This window comes from Nymphalis io, chromosome 30, assembly GCF_905147045.1.
Source record: "Nymphalis io chromosome 30, ilAglIoxx1.1, whole genome shotgun sequence".
Lineage (NCBI taxonomy): Eukaryota > Metazoa > Arthropoda > Insecta > Lepidoptera > Nymphalidae > Nymphalis > Nymphalis io.
Genome location: NC_065917.1, coordinates 1558985 through 1579436, shown reverse-complemented (window position 1 = coordinate 1579436; position 20452 = coordinate 1558985). Strand labels below are relative to the sequence as shown.

Genomic DNA, 20452 nt, shown 5'->3' with positions numbered 1-20452 from the left:
GTAGCACCCACTCATCAGATATTCTACCGAAAAACAGCAGTACTTGGTATTGTTGTGTTTCGGTTTGAATGGAAAGTGAGCCCACTGGCTTATTGAGGTAATTACAAGCACAAGGGACATAACATCTTAGTTCCCAAGTTTGGTGGCGTATTGGCGATGTAAACGATGTTTAACATTTCTTACAATGCCAATTTCTATGGGCGTTAGTGATCGCTTACCATCAGGTGGCCCATATGCTCGTCCACCTACCGATGCTATAAAAAAATAGTAAATAAAAAGACATAAATCTAAAAATAAATTATACTATCAATACATACTAACATTACAAGTACATAATATAAATATTATATACAGTAAATACAATAAGTCGTCAAAAACATATATATACCTTACGACGAAGGAGCCTCGTGGAGTGATCTTCAAGCCTTCTCAAATAGAGGCCTTAACCGACCGTGGCACTTTGATACACAAAAGCGTGTTCAATATTCCGACTTATATATAATCTAGATTAATAAAACAGATATAAATAGATAAATAACTTAATACATACTCTTATATATTTATGTCTCGTTAGCGCTTCGTCAACCCTATGTAAATTTGTATTCATAATTTATTCCCACGACAGTCTCTTGAAGATTTGACCCAAAAACACACTTTGTTTGTGCAGCGTCAGCTCGCTATGAATTTGCGGACGATAATTAATCCACCGACCACCGTGATGTTGCAAGTGTGAACGCTCACTCACCTTTCTGATTATATGCTCTATTGTGGTATGAGTGGTATTTTTATGAAATATGTTTTACGTATGAAACTATGACTTGTTATTTAAATATATAACAACGAAGTATATAGTCCACACACAAGGGAGAAGAGAGCGGAGAGACATGACGTCATAAGAGAGCGTCATGAAGTTTGCCGTCACGACACACGAGTCGGTTTTGTGGCGGGACGCTATAATATACCTGTACAGTAACAGTAACAGCCTTTGAATGTCCCACTGCTGGGCTAAGGCCTCCTCTCTTTTTTTGAGCAGAAGGTTTGAGCTTATTCCACCACGCTGCTCCAATGCGGGTTGGCGGAATACACATGTGGCAAAAATTTAGTGAAATTCGACACATGCAGATTTTCTGACGATGTTTTCCTTCACCGTCAAGCACTAAATGAATTATAAACACAGATTAAGCACATGAAAATTCAGTGGTGCTTCCCGGGCTTGAACCCACGATCATCGGTTAAGGTTCACGCGTTCCTACCACTGGGCCATCTCGGATTTTTATTTACGTATATTTAATATACGTGTCACAATAATTAATTTAATTCGTTTTATAAACGTCTAATATAATTAACTATAAATATAATAAAACAGTAAAACCGGCGGTCTACATTGATAAATTTTTCATTCTTCTCTGACAGCTTTCTTGGCCATTCATGTGAAAAACTTAACAAAGTCTTTAAAACTTGAAATTGACCTTAGAGTTATATTAATAAAGGGCAAGGTGTCATGCGATAATGGCTATCCATTGGTACTATTTTGTGGTAGATAATATTGGAAAGAAACTTATATGTTAATAGCAAAACCTGGGGTATCCCTGACGTGTAACTTCTACTATATTAACGTACGTAATGATATTTAATGTAAAATGACGGTTGAACAATTCATTTCAGAGCCTATTTGAAAAGTTTTGATTATAATAGTTATGCTAACGGTACATGCTAAAAGAAACACTCGTATACCGAATACGTCTAATAAAATTGAGACTGCAAAACCTATTGATTTAGTATGTATGGGCCAACGAGAAAAATATATCAGTTCACGTAGCGTTCGTTCATCTTTTTTTAAAATGACCTCGATTAAATGTTTTTCCAACGCTACATCATTCAACGATAGTTCTAATTTTTTATCAAGGAATGCCCTCATTGAAACAGGCAATTACTTTATTAAAATATTTTTCTGAAATATAAGCATATATTTTTATTATATATCTGTTGTATTTAGGTTAAGTCCTTGTTTTATAAAATCTGTATTTAGGAATGAGAGTGGTTTTATCTTTACTGGTGTCATAAATGTGAAAGTAAGTTTGTTTGTTATGCTCACGCATCTTAAATATTCAACCTATATAATCAATCAATCAACAGCCAATCGCTGTCCACTGCTGAACATAGGCCTCTCCCAAGGTGCGCCAAAGCTCCCTGTCCTCCGCCTTCCGCATCCAGTTGGTGCCCGCCACCTTCTTAAGGTCGTCGGTCCACCTGGCTGAAGGCGCCCTACGCTGCGCTTACGAGTCCTAGAGTGGAGACCGCGAATCAGCAAGCGCAGCGTAGGGCGCCCTCCAGCCAGGTGGACCGACGACCTATATTCAACCTATCATCATGAAATTTTGATACACGTTTTCAGGGGTCGAGACTTTACAAGCGAGTGAAGCCGATGGCGAAAACTAGTAGCTAATATTTATAAGTATTAGAGCGTGAAATTGTCCCGCTGCTGGGCAAAAGCTTCCACCTATGGGAAGAAAATTTTAGAATGTCTTCTAATAAGCAACTAGAACAAGACATTAATTCGAAACATGCAGGCTTTCCTTTACAGCTGAGCATATGAAGTGTAAACATAATATTATATATTAAGCAGTAGAGCTATACGAATAAACTCGAAACACCGCAGAAAACGGTCGTAAAATGTCAGAGAGTGATATGCGACATTGACCGTAATAATCATAACATTACAAGAATACACGCATCAAAATAGTATATCACCATAAGTCGGTTGTCAACATTTCACGGGTGATTTCTTACAGCACAGCTATATTGCATTGTATTTTTTTGTGTTAAATTAAAATTGTTTTTTTTTATAGTATAAGAAGGCGGACGAACATATGGGCCACCTGATGGTGAGTGGTCACCAACGCCCATAGACATTGGCATTGTGAGAAATGTTAACCATTGCTTACTTCGCCAATGCGCCACCAACATTGGGAACTAAGATGTTATGGTCCCTTGTGCCTGTAATTACACTGGCTCACTCACCCTTCAAACCGAAACACAACAATAACAAGTACAACTGTTTTGCGGTAGAATATCTGATGAGTGGGTGGTACCTACCCAGATGGGCTTGCAAAGCCCTAACGCCAGTAAAAAATAATAAAAAATTGGTTCTGCTTATATGTGTATATAGTGTATAATGTGTATACTTATATAACTGCCTCGTTGGTCTAGTGGCTTAATATAAGGCCGCAGACCCGGAGAGGTCCTGGTTTCAATTCCCAGGTCGGGCCAATAAAAAGTTATTGGGTTTTTATGGTATATATGTCGCATATATATTCAATTAACAACGATTCAAATGGATTGCCATTCTAATGGCCGCCATTGTCGTCCAATATGTTGATTTTATTAAATCAGTCAGTGCGCACGTCCAGTGCCGGCGCTGTCCTGAGAGCAAGAGACCAAGAGACCAAGGGTCGCTCGATAAAACGATCACACGCGCTACTGACATACTCCTTTATATTTTATATTTCCATCAGTCGGCTACATAATAAAATAGGCACCCGTCTTATATTTTTCACAACTTGACGTCTGACAACCGACCAACCATATATATACATGACATACATCTCGTTGTGTGGTGTTGCTATTCTAATAAGTGACGTCGTATACCCGCTTAAATTTATTATCTCTGACATATAGTTATGAAATAGTATACGTACACACACAAGGGCGTAGAGAAAGGAGAGAAATGACGTCATAATAGCGTCATGACGTTTGTTGTCACGGCACACGCGTCCGACTTACTCCCGAGGCGTGTGCTCAAGTCTTCTAAAGGGAAGGGCTGTGGGATATTTATATACTGTTACTCTACTTTTAAGTTTGCCAATGGAGGGGCAGGAACCACGTGTCAATGCTTAAAAACACGAAAATATATTCAATAGCAACTACCATAAAAAATGTACTGTGTGGCTATTTCGATCTAGTTTCAGGGATTTTGTAGGCAACTAATAGGGGGTAGCCTTCCCCCCAAATCCGTGGTGGATACATTGTTCGTAGGCTGTATAATTGTATAGAAATCTTCCTAACAAATATAAAATATATGTCTATCCGCCATGCGTTTAAGTATTCAACCGATTGTGACGTAATTTTGGTTAGCTGTTCTTGCCAAGTCATGTTCTTTGGTTGCTTGTCCTGTACCCGGTACGGGTAGCGAATTTTATATACCTCAAATGTAAAATGAAGAAACATGACTTCTTCTGATCAGAAATCAGTTTTACTGTTTTTTTTAACGTAAATAAAAAGTTATTCCCTAAAGATAACCTTCAAATATGTCTTAGGCTTAAGCCTAGGCAGACTATAGCTAAATACGCCATTTATCTGAAGACGTACTACTTAAAATCAATAGCATAATACCCTTTCGTCCAGAAGTCGGTTAAAAATCCCATCAAACCCGAAGTCGTTAATTCGAAGTCATTACAGCAAACGACGGCTAAGTTCCTTACGAAGTAATATTCGATTATGACTCTTATGCTTTTGAAATAAGGGTGAGAATCATTTGATCGACACCGTCATTAACCCTAGTCTACCATGGGGTATACTCGACATCCCAAAATGTTTTTATATAATAAATCTAAGAGCAAAATGGTGTGTAAATGCTCACTGTATTTTGACCCTTACGAGCGGCCATCTTCAAATAAACTACCTATCAAATGGTTATTTCTCGGACATTTCGAATGACACTTCTGCGAGTTTTGTGCAACGTTTATTAGTGTAATGTTGGAGTGAAACGTTTCCGACGCATAGAGTTTTATGTGTCTCATATTTATTTTCGTTTTATATGTTACGAGGTTTCGCCCGTGGCTTAGCTCGCGTGCTAAGAGGAATCAGGCTAGATAGAAAAAAAGCTTATGTTCTACTGTTTTACTGTTGAATTGATTTCGCATTTATAATTTCAATATATAATAGCGAACTACGGTGCTTGCGTTATATGGGCTACGGTGCTACGGTTTTTTACGTAGCAACAAAGAGCGACGACATGTTTTTAATAGGTAACTAAACATACCAGAGTTTATTCCTCTAAATGGTAGAATTTCATTCTATAAAGGCTTCCTTCCACAAAATTATAAACACGAAAAAAACATATTAAATCAACTTCAATAGGGTTGAATCATCAACGATTAAGATTTATATATTCTAACCACTGCGCCATCTCGGCTGAATACACGATTATTAATTAGATAATTGGCCATCCGAGATGGCCTAGTGTTTAGAACGCGTGAATCTTAACCGATGATCGTGGGTTCAAACCCGGGCAAGCACCACTGTATTTTCATCTGCTTAATTTGTGATTATAATTCATCTCGTGCTTTACGATGAAGGAAAACATCGTGAGGAAATCTGCAGGTGTCAAATTTCGCTGAAATTCTGCCACATGTGTATTCCACCAACAGATTAGAACATTAGAGCAGCGTGGTGGAATAAGCTCCAAACATTCTCCGCAAAATAGGAGAGGAAGCCTTAGCCCAGCAGTGGGACATTCACAGGCTGTTACTGATACTAATTATAGTCAATTTCAAAAAGACCTGCATGTGTCTAATTTAACTGAAATTGTGCCACGAGTGTATTCCACCAACTCGCATTGAAGCAGCTTGGTGGGATAAGCTCCGAACCTTCTCAGGAGTGGGACATTCATAGGCTGTTACGATACGATAATATATTAACATTTTATGTATATGTCACCTTATCATGGGAGTCAGACATAGCGTTTCGATAGAATTGAAACGAATTCACACAGTAACAATTATACTGTCGTTCTAAATCACAAAATATTATTCTTATAGCAGTCTTAACAAAATAATCACTATTATTTAAAAATGGAAAAACGTGACAGTTCCTAGCGTTGATGACAGTATTTCTTTTTTTGTTCTTATTTCGAGTGTGATAACAGTTCGATGCTGCTAGTACTTCAGTTTTGACGCACTTCATTTTGCGGCTACATCAAGACCGTCTCCAAAATATATTATAAATGTTGAAAATCCTCGGTCGGTTTACTAAAAAGCTTCCTTTCGAAAACGACCCAATAAAAACGATGTTATTGAAAGTTAAATATTTATACTCCCGTCTCTCTCTCCATTCTCTTTTTCTTATCTCCCGTCTCTCTCTATTGCATCACTCTCATCTGCAGATGAGAGTGATGCAATACCTATCATTGCATATACATATATAACAGAAGGTTTAAAGACAAATACACAACTCTGACGTTGAATTGCCGCGATATCATTGGTCGAGAACTTGAATGATCTGTGATATTCAGTATGGATTCGCGAAGTTGTCATCTGTACTTTGTAAGTAAAACTAAAGTGTATATAAATAGTTAAGTGTAACAGTGTCGTGTTATATATAGAGATATATTAATCGAGAACTGTTTGCAGTGTATAACACAGCAGAGATATTAGCAAATCGCTTGGAATGTAAATCAATAGTTCATGATTACATCTTCTATTGAAATAGAGGTATTGCATATAGAGACAGCCAGGTCTGCTACTAAGGTTATATGTCTGTGCGATCAATTTTCAAGCTCTTAGCTTGATCTGTTTTCTGATTGGTTCAAAATCAAGGATGTCACTATCCGTTATATCAATTCAAAAATATAATTAATTAATTACAGGCACAAGGTAACATCTTTGCCAAGGTTGGTGGCGCATTGCTGTAAGCGATGGTAAACATTTCTTACAATGCCAATGTCTATGGGCGTTGGTGACCACGTACTATCAGATGGTCCATATGCTCGTCCGCCTACCTATACTATAATAAAATTAAAAAATATCAACTTCTACCAGGAAGAAGCCCGTCTGGGTAGGTTATCAGATACTCAGCTATATTTGGCATTGTCGTATTACGGTTTTATGGTTAACATCTTAATTCCCAAGGTTGGTGGAACGTTGATGATGAATTATTTTAATTTCTATTATATTTTAATTTATTAAGGTTAATATTTTAAAATTTGGTTAGGTTAGGAATTTAAAGTCTAATTTAAGTGCAACGTTTCAAGATGAAACTAGAGTAACTTCTTTGTACACAATATGAAATGAATAACATTTCAAGGTTTAATTTGTCCATTTCAGTGTATATCGAATATATATTCATTTGAAAATTTAAGCGGCCCCAATAAAATAAATGATTAAAAATATTTCTAAGAGTCAACCCTATAACCGAACAGCGTTTCGCGCGAGAAATAAATTCAATTTCATCCACCAATATTATCTGAATATCAATCCATAGCTGATCTTCTAGAAATTACGACGGCGTCAGCGTTTGTGAGCTTTACGTCATTCAACCGATAGATGGCGCTTCTCAATGTAAGTCAAATTCTGAATAGCGCTGGCTAGATTTTAGAACGATGTCCTTAAATCAAATCGAATTACTTATATTGAAATTTAAAGTGCAGTGATCCCCACCCCACCGACTAAATCCTGAGTGTGATCTCATAGGAGATACCGTTAGGAGGGTCGTCACTGGGAGCCCGAGAGGCTCAAATTTCTAGGCGGGGTCTAGTACTCGCCCCAACACCCGGTGACGCTGTAAAGGCCTGTAGGGCCAACAGCATACATTCAAACAGAAAAAAAATACATTGAAATAGAGTCTGTTTTGTTGCTTTGAAAGGGGGTATGACGTCATAAGAGAGCGTCATGACGTTCGCCGTCACGGAACACGAGTCCGTCTTATAATAGATGTTTCACATAGAAAATATATATATTACATAAAACTAGATATTTTTTTAAATAGGTAGGCGAATAGACAATTTTGCTACTTGATCGTAATTGGTCACCAACACCCATAGAGATTGGCGAATTAAAAAATTTGAACAATTCCTTACATCGCCAATGCGCTGCCAATCTTGGGAGAGAAGTTGTTATGTCTCTTCTACCAGTAGTTACTCATCTCACCGGCTCACTCACTTGTCAAACCGGACCGCAATAATACTAACAATTGCTGTTTAGCTGAATATCTGATGGGACCCACCCAGACGGGCTTGCACAAAGCCTTACCACCTAGTAAATTCCATTTTCAAATTTCCCTACAAATTTAAAAAAACATAAAAAAATACTCATAAAATGAATAATTTCTATAAAGACGAAATAATAGGATTCATAATGAATTTATTAAATAAAAATATGTCATTAAGTTAGTCAAAGACCGCGAAAGTAATTGTTAAAAAGAACTTGCTGTTGAATTTAACAAGCGTACGGCGTTTACTTCAAACGGCGCCACTGTCGCTTCAGACTAATTCGTCGTTGCTAAAATATCGACGCAGTAACACGGAGATATATCTACAACGGAGGTCGAGTTACATCGCCATTTTATGTTTTTTTTTATTGATTGACAAACGAAGCCCGTGCAAAAGTCAATGCGAGAATTGTCATACAATGTTCAAATATCAAAAATGTTCACGTCAATTGTAGAACTATAATAATGTTAAAAAATGCACCTTTGATGTTTGAAATGTTAACTAAGCATTGTGATTTGTAATTCTAAAAAGACTTATCTTGATTTATTCTATTGTTTATAATTGAATGCCTTATTAGGAAATATTACTGGTGGTAGAGCTTTGTGCAAGCTCGTCTGGGTAGGTACAACCAACTCATAATATTCTACCGCAAAACTGTAGTACTTGGTATTGTTGTGTTCCGGTTTGAAGGGTGAGTGAGCCAGTGCAATTACAGGCACAAGGGACATAACATCTTAGTTCCCAAGATTGGTGGCGCATTGGTGATGTAAGCGATGGTTAACATTTCTTACAATGCCAATGTCTATGGGCGTTGGTGACCACTTACCATCAGGTGTCCCGTACGCTCGTCCGCCTTCCTATTCTATAAAAAAATAATATTTAGTATCTAGAAGTGAAACTGATTAAAGATTAAACCTCAAATCGGTCTTTTAAAAAATAGAACACCAAATCATACAAATAGATATAAATAACTCACTCAATTACTCTTAAAAATTCAAATAACACAATCGAACACATTCAACAAATCACAGCGCGCCAATAATGAATTAATTAATTTACCTTTGTCCACAAACAAAATGGCGGTTTGAAATTGGCGCGTTTTTTATGACAATTAATAAAACATAACAAAACAATTGAGGGAATTGATTTGACAGTCGCTCCGGATCCTACTTGGCACAGAGGTTGTCCATTGCCGTATAGCATGGTAATGCAGCCTGCATTATGGGCAGCTTTGCGTCGGGAGGCATTTTTTTTAAATTTGACTTAAATAATAATTTAAAAAAATGTTATTTTTTAAAAAATGTTACTGATACTAATTATAGTCAATTTCAAAAAGACGTATCTTGATGTATTCTCTTGTTTAAAATTGAAAATAAATACTATATTAATTTAATTAAAGACAATAAGCTGTTTTTTTTAATTTTTTAAGAACTCACATCGTGTCTCACTGAAATGTCTAATTTGAAACGTTTTTATGTTTAAAGTTTTAATATGAAACGTTGGCTAAACTATCCCTTATTTAAAAATACAAATGAATAAAATTTTTAAACAAATATATTTCTTTTCACAGAACACTATCATATCTTCGTCGGAGATTTGAGTCCGGAGATCGAGACTCAAAACCTGCGTGATGCGTTTGCGCCGTTCGGTGAAATATCGTAAGTAAAAATTATCCTATACAATTAAAAACCACTTAAAACACCCTCACTACTCGATTACACCCTTCGAAACTCGAAATTCGAAAAAAACTTCGAAAACACTCTTATACAGTAACAGCCTGTTATTGTCCCACTGCTGAGCCTTTCCGTTTTGAGGAGAAGGTTTGAAGAAAACACCCAACACCCTTATAACTCGATTAAAAACACCCTTATCGAGTAGTATTACTCATTCGGTAAACCAAATCAAAGGTCAAGTAAACATCAAAGAAAAGCGCTTGGGGATCGTCAATATGTTAACTTAACTACCATTTTGGAAAGCAGCCTCTAGCGGGAGGAAGAAACTCACGTAGTTTCTCTTTTAAAACAAATATTTACAATACCCATTCCATCTTGATAAAAAATACATATAAAATATGTGAAAATGGGCGAGATGTTAAAAAGCCCTTAAATTTAAGATCAATTTTGAATTTAAACCACAAGTGAGTATATCTCCCCCTCCCTATAAAGGTTAGAGCACTTAAGCTATGTAAATCTTACAACTGAAGTCCTTAACAATTTTTTTAAAAGGTTTCGAGAAGTTGAGAAAAATAATTCCTTAAATTCAAGATGGCTGGATGACTAACGCATTGCATCCAAGCACTATATTAAATTTTGTGACGCAATTCTAACAAAAATATCAAGTCCAACACTTTCAAGCCTGATCGTTTGTAAGTTAGTATTATGAATTTCCTCCAAAACGTGCAATGAGATGCCTAATGATAAAACAAACAAATTGGCGAGCTGGCAAAAGCGCCACCGACCTTGGGAACTAAGATGTTATGACCCTTGTGCTTGTTACACTCACCCATCAAACAAGATCACAAAAATTAACATTATTGTTCGTTAGATTATATAACTGGGTGCCACTTACCCAGACTAGAGTACAAACCCACCAAGTAAATAATTCACTGAAGAGAACATACGTAATCTGATGAAAGGAATACTAAAAAAGCGATGCCAAATAATAAACAAAAGCACATCGTTCGACAGCTGGACCGATGCCAGATATATGCCAGCGAGATATGTTACGGGTACAAACAATAAAATCGTGACATTTTACGAACTCTCATCTTTGATTATTGAATAAACTGAAATGAAAATAAATCATATTTTATTTACTCACATTTAGGCTCCATCATGTGATGACGTCATTCTAAGTCAAGATAACCCTAGGAAATGAGAGCTGAATATCAAACTTTAGTGAACTCTCGACAGTTTCAGCCTCCGTTAGGCACTGTAGGGCTTAAAGCAAACTCATTTCGAGAAAAAATGTAGCCGTAACAGGACGCACCGCAAATATGTAATGATGTAAAGTAATCAAAGAAAAACCATAAATAATTATGGAGTTGCTGTTAATAAAATTGGTGCCTTGGTGCCGGCAACTGAATAGTTTTGGGGAATCACTATCCACAGCCTTATTTCCCTATTGGTCGCCTCTCTATCCGCAAGCCATCCGATGAGTTAAATCCCATGACATGAAACGCGGTTGAACATCTTTTGGCACCATTGACCTAACTGCACTATAACTCATGCTCCATTTTCACCAAATTAGCACCCACATATATTCACTACAAATAAAACTTATATTTCTTTTAGATATTATGTTTTTTTCATGTATATATTTAAAGTATTTTATATAAAAATATATTATTGTTATTGTATAATTATATACGGGATGGGATATCGTCTGAGCAACCGTTGTATCGTGCGAAATTTTTACCGATAATTGGTTGCAAGGTTTGCCTACTGGGCCATCGAATCTTATGTTATATTTTAATCCTTTGTGGTAATAATGTGACTTATATAAAGTAATATAGTAAATGCCACATGGAATGAAAATGTGCATAAAGAAATAAATACGTGCCTTTTCAAATGTCATGTAATTGCTTGTACGTAATGAGTTACATATTTACAAATACTCTCAATTTAATCGTAAAAACTTTTCATCATATTTGCAATAAAATGTATAATTTTTTGGCAAGACAAGCGTGTAACGAATAAATCGTTATTACACGAAAACTGTTGTCTCGCCAAGATTCTTTCTTTATTATACTAGCAACGCTTGGCGACTTACAATATGCCATTGTTAAGTTTTACAATAAGTACATAATAGCCCAGTTTTTTTTATGTTGGCGCCCGAACAGGGACTCGCTTTCCCCTAGTAATCGGAGATGTAATGATGAATGAGACAATAGAACGTGTTCTGCTTCCAATTTTGAATTCTAAAAATTGAGAAGACTTGGTGGATTTGTGTGTGACATTGAATTATCACGTGTGTATTATATATGTCCATACGTATATGTACTGGATATCAAGTCCTTTATTATTTTTATGTACCAATATTTTTAAGAAAAACGTTAACAAAAATTTTAATACAAATGATTTTGTATATCTAATAAAGATTTTTTTCAAGCATCCATATAAACAGGTGGTACTTACTGTACTTGGTATTGTTGTATTCCGGTTTGAAGGGTGAGTGAGCTAGTGTAATTACAGGCACAAGGGACACAACATCTTTGTTCCCAAGGTCGGTGGCGCATTGGTGATGTAAGCGATGGTTAACATTTCTTACAATGCCAAAGTCTATGAGCGTTGGTGACCACTTACCATCAGGTGGCCCATATGCTCGTCCGTCTTCCTATTTTATAAAAAAAAAAAAAAGAATATGTGATGAGTGGGTGGTACCTACCCAGACGAGCTTGCACAAAGCCCTACCACCAGTAGTATATACCTTTAGTTTATTTGATTAATTCTATAATAATTTTTATACACTATATACTAAATATCGAATATCTAGCCAGCGCGATTCAGGAATGTGATGTATTGTAACAGCGCCATCTATCGGTAAAGTGTTATAAAATATATAATTAAACATATTCTTTTTCTTGGACAGCTAATAATATAAATACAATATAATATAAAAACTGTGTTACTACTCTTTATATTATATATTTCGTAACAGTTTATTATTTTTCTTTTTTAATTCTATGTTTAATTTTTTTTAAATTTATTAATTGATATGAGAAACTATCGGCATAATCACGAAATACAGCAATAATTTTGCCTGTACCTTTTTTTTATAGAATAGGAAGGCGCTCGTCAGCCTACCTATTCTCTACGTCAAAACAGCAGTACTTGATATTGTTGTATTCCGGAAGGGTGAGTGAGCTAGTGTAATTACAGGCACAAGGGACACAACATCTTTGTTCCCAAGGTCGGTGGCGCATTAGCTATGTAAGCGATGGTTGACATTTCTTACAATGCCAATGTCTAAGGGCGTTGGTGACCACTTACTATCAGGTGGCCCATATGCTTGTTTACCTTCGTAATCTATAAAAAAAAGTAGAAAAAAAATTATTAATTAAGTTCGAACGAAATTAATAACGACGGCCAATTAGAGGCGTGTCGTTGACATGTTTATTTATAGTAAATCTATTGAATATCTTTGTCGCTACTTAAATGAATAATGGTAACAACTAAACTTATTGCCTTTTTAAAGATCCCCTGGCAAACCAAGTCCCACGTGACCAATATAACTCCTTATCGAGGCGTCCATTGCCATCAGCGTCCCATTCGCTCATGTCTCCATAGAATTGAGTCATAAAAACGGATACAGAAAAAAACATTTCGTTTAATAAAATATATTTGTGGTGTCACTTATTCAATGAGAAAATATGGCGGCCGTCACAATGACAAATGGTAAGGAATATGATGGTTAAACTACGCATCAATTTCATTTTGTCTGTATGTGCAGCTATACTGGTATTTCTGTTAAGGATATGTCAAATCTTTAAAAAGGTATTATAATCTATGGTCTCAATTCAATATTTTTGATAAGAGTATTGACAGTCCGCCACAAGGCTACGTGTGAGTGTCTGTCTGATAACTCAGAAACAATTAAACAAAGACTAAAGGCAAAGGTGATATTCTTCTTCTACGACCGGCGATGACGTGCTTTTATTAATATATTCCGGCACAAGGAATTGATACATTCGGTCGAAGATTAATATGAATACATTAATTAAGTAGTTATATTTAATTTTTAATTGTTCCAGGGACTGCCGAGTGGTGAGGGATCCGCAAACATTAAAGTCGAAAGGGTACGGATTTGTATCCTTCCTCAAGAAGTCGGTGAGTAATATTCACTATATATTATAAAATAAAGTTCCCACTAAGTCTGTCTGTCTGTACGCGATAAACTGAAACATTAGAAAACCGATTTTAAGGTTTTCACCATTGAATGAGGTGATTTATGAGAAAGGTTTTGGTGTGTAATTCGTTAAGGTTTATATAAATTCGCTGAAATATGACGATGAATGTTGAAGATTTTTTTTTTAAATATAAGCTAGCGCTTGGCTGTTATTACGCCTGATGGAAAGTGATGATACAGTCTAAGATGGAGCGCGCTTGCCTAGAAGATGCCTATTCACTCTAGACTTGAAGATACCCATATTGTAGTTGGTGGGAAAAACGGAGGTCGTGCGGATATTCCAGATCTTAGCGGTGCGTATCGGAAACGAGGAAGCAAATCGTTTCGTACGTGTCTTAGATACATCAACTACGTACGGGCGCAGATCTTTACGATGCCTCGCAGTTCTGTGATAAAATGGTGACGGAGGAACCAAATTAAACAAGTCCTGGGCGCACTCTCCGAAATATATTCTGTAGAAAACCGACAGACAGGCAACCTTACGACGGTGTTCCAAGGTCTGGACTTTTGCGACCAATGTCTGGTCGTCAATGAGCCTTCTAGCACGACGATCCACTGAATCCAAAACTTTAAAGCTTGTACTTAGCAGAGCCGTCTTATAAATGGCTGCAGTACTCCATTCATGATCAAGCTAAAAACACTCTTGATTGAACACCTTTAAAACTAAATCGAAATAAGAGCTACGATGCCACAGATAGACACACAGATACATACGTTAAGCTTATTATAACACCCTTCTCTTTAATTTGGAAATTAAAAAGAGAAACAACCATGTCATGTCATCTTTATCGCGTACGGACCGACACACAAAATATTCAAATTTGATTTATGTTGTAAAACTCAAAAGTATTACAAGCATTTTTGAATGTTAAGCCTACTGGAATAAAGTCTAGTTTGACATGTCTTTGAACTCGCAAATAAGGGGAGAGGTGAAAAAATTGCAACCAGTTTTCATTAATTTGCCCTCAAATTTTAATTGGGTTAAAAAAATTGTTAGTTTTTGATCGCTTTTAAAATTTATCGAAATGAAATTCGTTCGAAAATGAAACTGTAACTGGTTAATTGAATTAAAAAATCTTCCTTTAATAAATAGTCATTGAAAGAGTTACATTATTATATGTTTAGTTTTATTATTATTATTGTTAACAATGTTAGTCTATTAAGTGAGAATGACAGCTACAAAGGTGTTTGTATTGTCGCGGAGCTCACGCCCTTAGATTAAGAAAAAACTTAAATTGACTTCTGCGTTGCCGTTCGCCGTCAACGTATACATTTTTTCACAATTTTATGACTCCATATTTATTCTCTATATTGTTCACTATTCACGGTTAACACGTATTATTATTTAAATACATATAAGTTTGTTGTGTCAAAAGAGTTTTACTTCTACGTACAAATTCACGCATTCATCATCAAGATATATCAAGCCACATGTATGGAACATTGACGCCATAATTAACAATTATAATAATATATAGCAACGAAGTATATACATACACACAAGGGAGCGGAGAGCGGAGAGACATGACGTCATAAGAGAGCGTCAAGACTTTTGCCGTCACGGCACTCGAAGTCTGTCTTATTCACAAAGCACGCCAACAGACGCTTCAAATCAAATAATTATCTAAAATAATACTATAAACAAAACAAAACGATTCTAAAACATGTATTAGACAAACATAAGAATAAATAGCTAAATACGTTTAACAAAATCTGATTTAGGAATAATGTATTAGTGATACACCTGACTGTTTCGCTGTCTCCCGCCAAAAGTAACTTCATTTTTTAAATCAATCTGACAGCTTGACGTTTCAGAAAGTGCCTATTCTACTTATAACACTTAGAATGAGTGAAATAACAATTAAAACATAAGTAATTAATCACAAAATTACGTATTTAACGACATTCTATCAAGACACGAAATGAACAATTCAAATAAGCTAGTTATGCGTTAAAACTTATTTTCAGATCATATCGGTATCTTACAATGACAGATAACAATTACCCGCCTAAAAGAGCAATAATAAACAAAAGAAGCCCGTAACAGCTACGACGTATATGCTGCCAGTGCTGTTGTCCACAGATTATAGCCAACAATGCAATATTAAATCTTTTTTTTTTCTCCCTTTTCTGGTGTGTATCAACGCTATTTGAGCGCAAAATATTCTGCCAATGTCACGTATAAAATAGATGAAACATATGATATGAGATTATTCGGTTTCAAATTTTGAATCGTTTAATGATGATTATTGAAAACTATGTTATTCTATAGTAGATATCTAGTAGTAAGTAGTAGTAAGTAGTAACAGCCTGTTAATGTCCCACTGCTGGGCTAAGGCCTCCTCTCCCTTTTGAGGAGAAGGTTTGGAGCTTATTCTACCACGCTGCTCCAACGCGGGTTGGTAGAATACACATGTGGCATAATTTCAATGAAATTAGACACATGCAGGTTTCCTCACGATGTTTTCCTTCACCGTCAAGCACGAGATGAATTATAAACACAAATTAAGCACATGATAATTCAGTGGTGCTTGCCCGGGTTTGAACCCACGATCATCGGTTAAGATGCACGCGTTCTAACCACTAGGCTCTCAGGCTAGGCATCTCGGCTTTTTTAGTTATCTCGGCTAGTAGATATCTAGAAAAATATAAATATTAAATCATATCGATTATTTCTAAACATGTGACGTTTCACATAGCGATATCAAAGACACGATACATCAGAATCTTATATTATATATATGTTTGCATAATCTGTGTTAGTATTTTTTTTTAAGATCATATTGGTTGTAACAGCCATAATTATTATATTTTATATTTAACTGTATAAAATTAATTAATTCTAAAATACAAAAAAATTATATATCGAATAGAATTAAATAAATTAGTATATAATGAATGATATTAATTAAGTCGTTTCAATTCTTCGAAAAATGTTAATATCTTTGATAACATTTATCTAAAAGCTGATTTAATTTGTTTTTAAATATACAGAAATATTTTAATTAATTTATTTTTATTAATACAACTAATCAAGATAAGAGAGAATACTTATTAATTTTCTTCATATACCTCAATTATCATATTCAAGCTTTATTTATTTATTTGTAATGTGCTATTACAAGATACATTGAAAAAATTAATTTATAAAACAATAATAGTATATCTAATATGCATATCAATTACAAGTGTACATAGCACTTCCAGATTCAATCTAATCAAATTAAAATTAAAAGTAACAAAAATCATCAGTAATTTTTAAAAATGTCAAAATTAAATAATAAATAATGTCATTGTTATAATAAAAAATCAATCGGCGAAATCATAATTTAAAGTTATTAAAAGTATTAATTAAAACTAATCATGCATTTTATAATAATTAAGTAACATTTCTAAAGATTGAGGGAGAGTCACAAAAAATGTCAATGTCCCGAATTGATTTATTACACAACCGGAGATTATGGAATTATTAGGAAAATTATAGTTAGCTCTACAATATAGTTGAATTGTGGCATATTAATCGTCACAAATAAAAAATACTAGATAAATAAAAGTTGTTGTTTTGTAAAGTTAGTTACGCACGAGAGTAACACGTATGAACGTATGAATATTGTTTTATTATTTACATCATTCAAAAAGATTCGAGTCCTAAGTGTTCGAATATTCATAAAAGTAATCGAGTCTGAGTCCTCCAACTCGATTACTGATTCAATTTTTTTAACGAGTACCAGAAAACTCGAATATCAAAAATAGCCTATTTACACATTATTAAGTATGTCCGAAGTCAGTTAGCGTTGCCAGTTCTAATAAAAATTCAATATGAAACAATCATATGATTTATTTTCAGGAGGCGGAATCCGCCATCACAGCCATGAACGGTCAGTGGCTGGGATCCAGATCCATCCGGACGAACTGGGCGACAAGAAAACCACCAGCTCCTAAAAACGAACGTAAGTCAATTTAGTTTTCTTTACATTTATGGGGGTACAATCAGGGAGCCGATTCTACTAATAAATTGTCATATTATCGCAATCGAATCGATGCGTGATCGTTGCCGTTTATCCGTTTTCCTATTATTTAATTTAATTATCGACTATTGGTATAAAAGTTAACAATTAAGTTTGGTTTTGATATAACGGTAAGCCGAGATGGCCCAGCGGTAAAAACGCGTGAATCTTAACCGATGAACGTGGGTTCAAACCCGGGCAAGCATCTTTGAATTTACATGTGTTTAATTTCTGTTTATAATTCATCTCGTGCTTTTCGGTGAAGGAAAACATCGTGAGGAAACCTGCATGTGTCTAATTTCATCGAAATTCTGCCACATGTGTATTCCACCAACCCGCACTGGAGCAGCGTGGTGGAATAAGCGCCAAACCTTCTCCTCAAAAAAAAAAATGGAGAGGAGGCCTTAGCCCAGCAGTGGGACATTTACAGGCTGTTACTGTACTGTATTATAACGGTATATGTTGACATCATATCGGTTCAGTTCCGATCCAAATGAATATAGATTAGACAAAGTTGGATCGGAATTGAATCGGGAACGTGTCGTAATCGTCATAGATAAGTAGAATTGATCCCAAGAACTTATCTGGTTCATTAAATGTAAGTGTCGGCTTAGGATTTTCAAAGTGGACGGTATTTTTTTGCACGTTAAATTACACACTCGATAAATGTGAAATAGTCCAAAATAAGTTTAAGGCTTCGTCTGATAGGACTTTTGTTATACCTGTATATGATAGCCTATAGCTTTATCGATATCGAACTTTGAACTTGAATACTACTCATGTTGATAATTATATTTTACATTTTATATAATAATAATGTCCTCCAGACCGATTTCGGCCACGGCGGCCAATCTCAAGAGAGATTAGCCAACTGCGCAGGAGATATTATAGAGCACAAGTATATGCGCAAACACAGGTGCATTCTCTATTCCCTAACTCTCATAGTCCGATGGTACGGCAATCCGACACTGCTTGACATAAAAAATGTATATGATTTAAAAAAAACGAAATTAAAGCTTTATTTATTCTTTAATACTCAAAAGATAAGATGTATAATGGCGTATGTTACTACTCGTTAGCGATAGATGGCGTTGATTAAATTTGTGTCATACCTTGAATCGTGCTGTCTAAATTCGCTACTCAATGTATATAGTATGGAAGTGATTATCCTAGTGTGGGGTTCGATCCGTAGGCGTCCTAAAAACGTCTTTATTGCCCCCGATTATAAGATTACATCGGCCAATATCAACACGATAGGTTACAGAGCAAACACACACCGGCCCCGACGGTGGGGTCGAGGTCCCTCTTTTATTATAACCCGTCCGCGCTTAGGCGTATAACTGGGTCATTGCGCACATAGTGTCATCCTTCCTGACGTCGACGGTCTACTAAGCCGAGGTTCGGCCTCACAGGAGGCCCCCTTAGGGCACGCGTATTGTGAGCCCTTAATTGGGCTGCCAACATCCGGCTTAGTATCTTAAAGACTTGCCCCCCACCAGGTGACGCTGTCGAGGCCATTTGGACCAAAAGCAACGGGTCAAATCGAAAAAAAAATATCCTAGTGATCAAATAAATTTTAGTTATGTGAGCAGTTCCAAGGTCTTCCTTAGTTTCATTTACTATTTGATCCTCCGATGTCAAGTCGGCGTAAACACATAATTATATATTCAGCATTCAGAAGTAAAAAACTGATTATGTGAAAACCTCGAATTGGTCTTTTAAAAATAGAACACCAAATCATACAAATTAATGTAAATAACTCATTCAAATACTCTTAAAAATCTAAATAACACAATTAAACACATTCAACAAATCACAAGACGCGCCAATAATGAATTAATTATGAAAGACTTTCTGTCCACGAACAAAATGGCGGTTTGAAATTGGCGCGAGTCTTTTTTTTTTAATAACACTGTTGTATGGATCAAGGAATCTCCTAACTAAATCCTAATAATAATTTTTGGTTTACCGCAACTAAGCTAACAGCTAGTATATTTAAATATTTATCAACAAACGCCACGTTTAATCTGAGTTCTGAATTTTCAATGGGTTCTTAGTTATATTAGAAAGTTTCAGGAGCAAGCCCAACTCGCGGTCTGCGCTTCTTGATAGTTGTCAGTACTGAATTAATATTTAAGAACTTCGCTTTATAGTTGCAAAATTTTTAATTTCCCATTTTAATACCAATATTTTAACAAAATTATATTCATGTATTTTCACGTGGTACCTATTGGAGTGGATTGATTTCTAAGTTAGTTGGCAACCACTCATCAAATATTCTATCGCCGAACAGCATTAGTATTGTTAGGGAGGCCATTCTATGGCCATAACGCTTCAAGGAATGCACTCACCCTTCAAATCTGAACAGATCAATATGCTTGGTGTTAGAATATATAATGAGTGGGTAGTTCCCAGGTGGTTTACTAGTGGTAAGGCTTTGTGCAAGCTCGTCTGGGTATGTACCACCTGCTCCTCAGATATTCAACCACAAAACAGTAGTACTTTGTATTGTTGTGTTCCATAATAATGTGTGACATAACATTTTAGTTCC

At 35.6% G+C, this 20452-nt stretch overlaps 2 protein-coding genes across 2 annotated transcripts in view; one reads left to right on the top strand and one right to left on the bottom strand.

The window, feature by feature from the left end:
- Positions 1 to 20452, bottom strand: part of LOC126779896 (catenin alpha) — a 400158-nt gene that overhangs the window by 46481 nt on the left and 333225 nt on the right. The window lies entirely within an intron of this gene.
- The window catches only part of LOC126780037 (cytotoxic granule associated RNA binding protein TIA1), a 55954-nt gene that overhangs the window by 25827 nt on the left and 9675 nt on the right, over positions 1 to 20452 (top strand). Inside the window, exons 2-4 of the mRNA XM_050504288.1 lie at positions 9558 to 9645; positions 13740 to 13815; positions 17742 to 17844. Of these exons, the coding sequence (XP_050360245.1) occupies positions 9558 to 9645; positions 13740 to 13815; positions 17742 to 17844 (267 nt within the window). The remainder of the gene's footprint in view (positions 1 to 9557; positions 9646 to 13739; positions 13816 to 17741; positions 17845 to 20452) is intronic.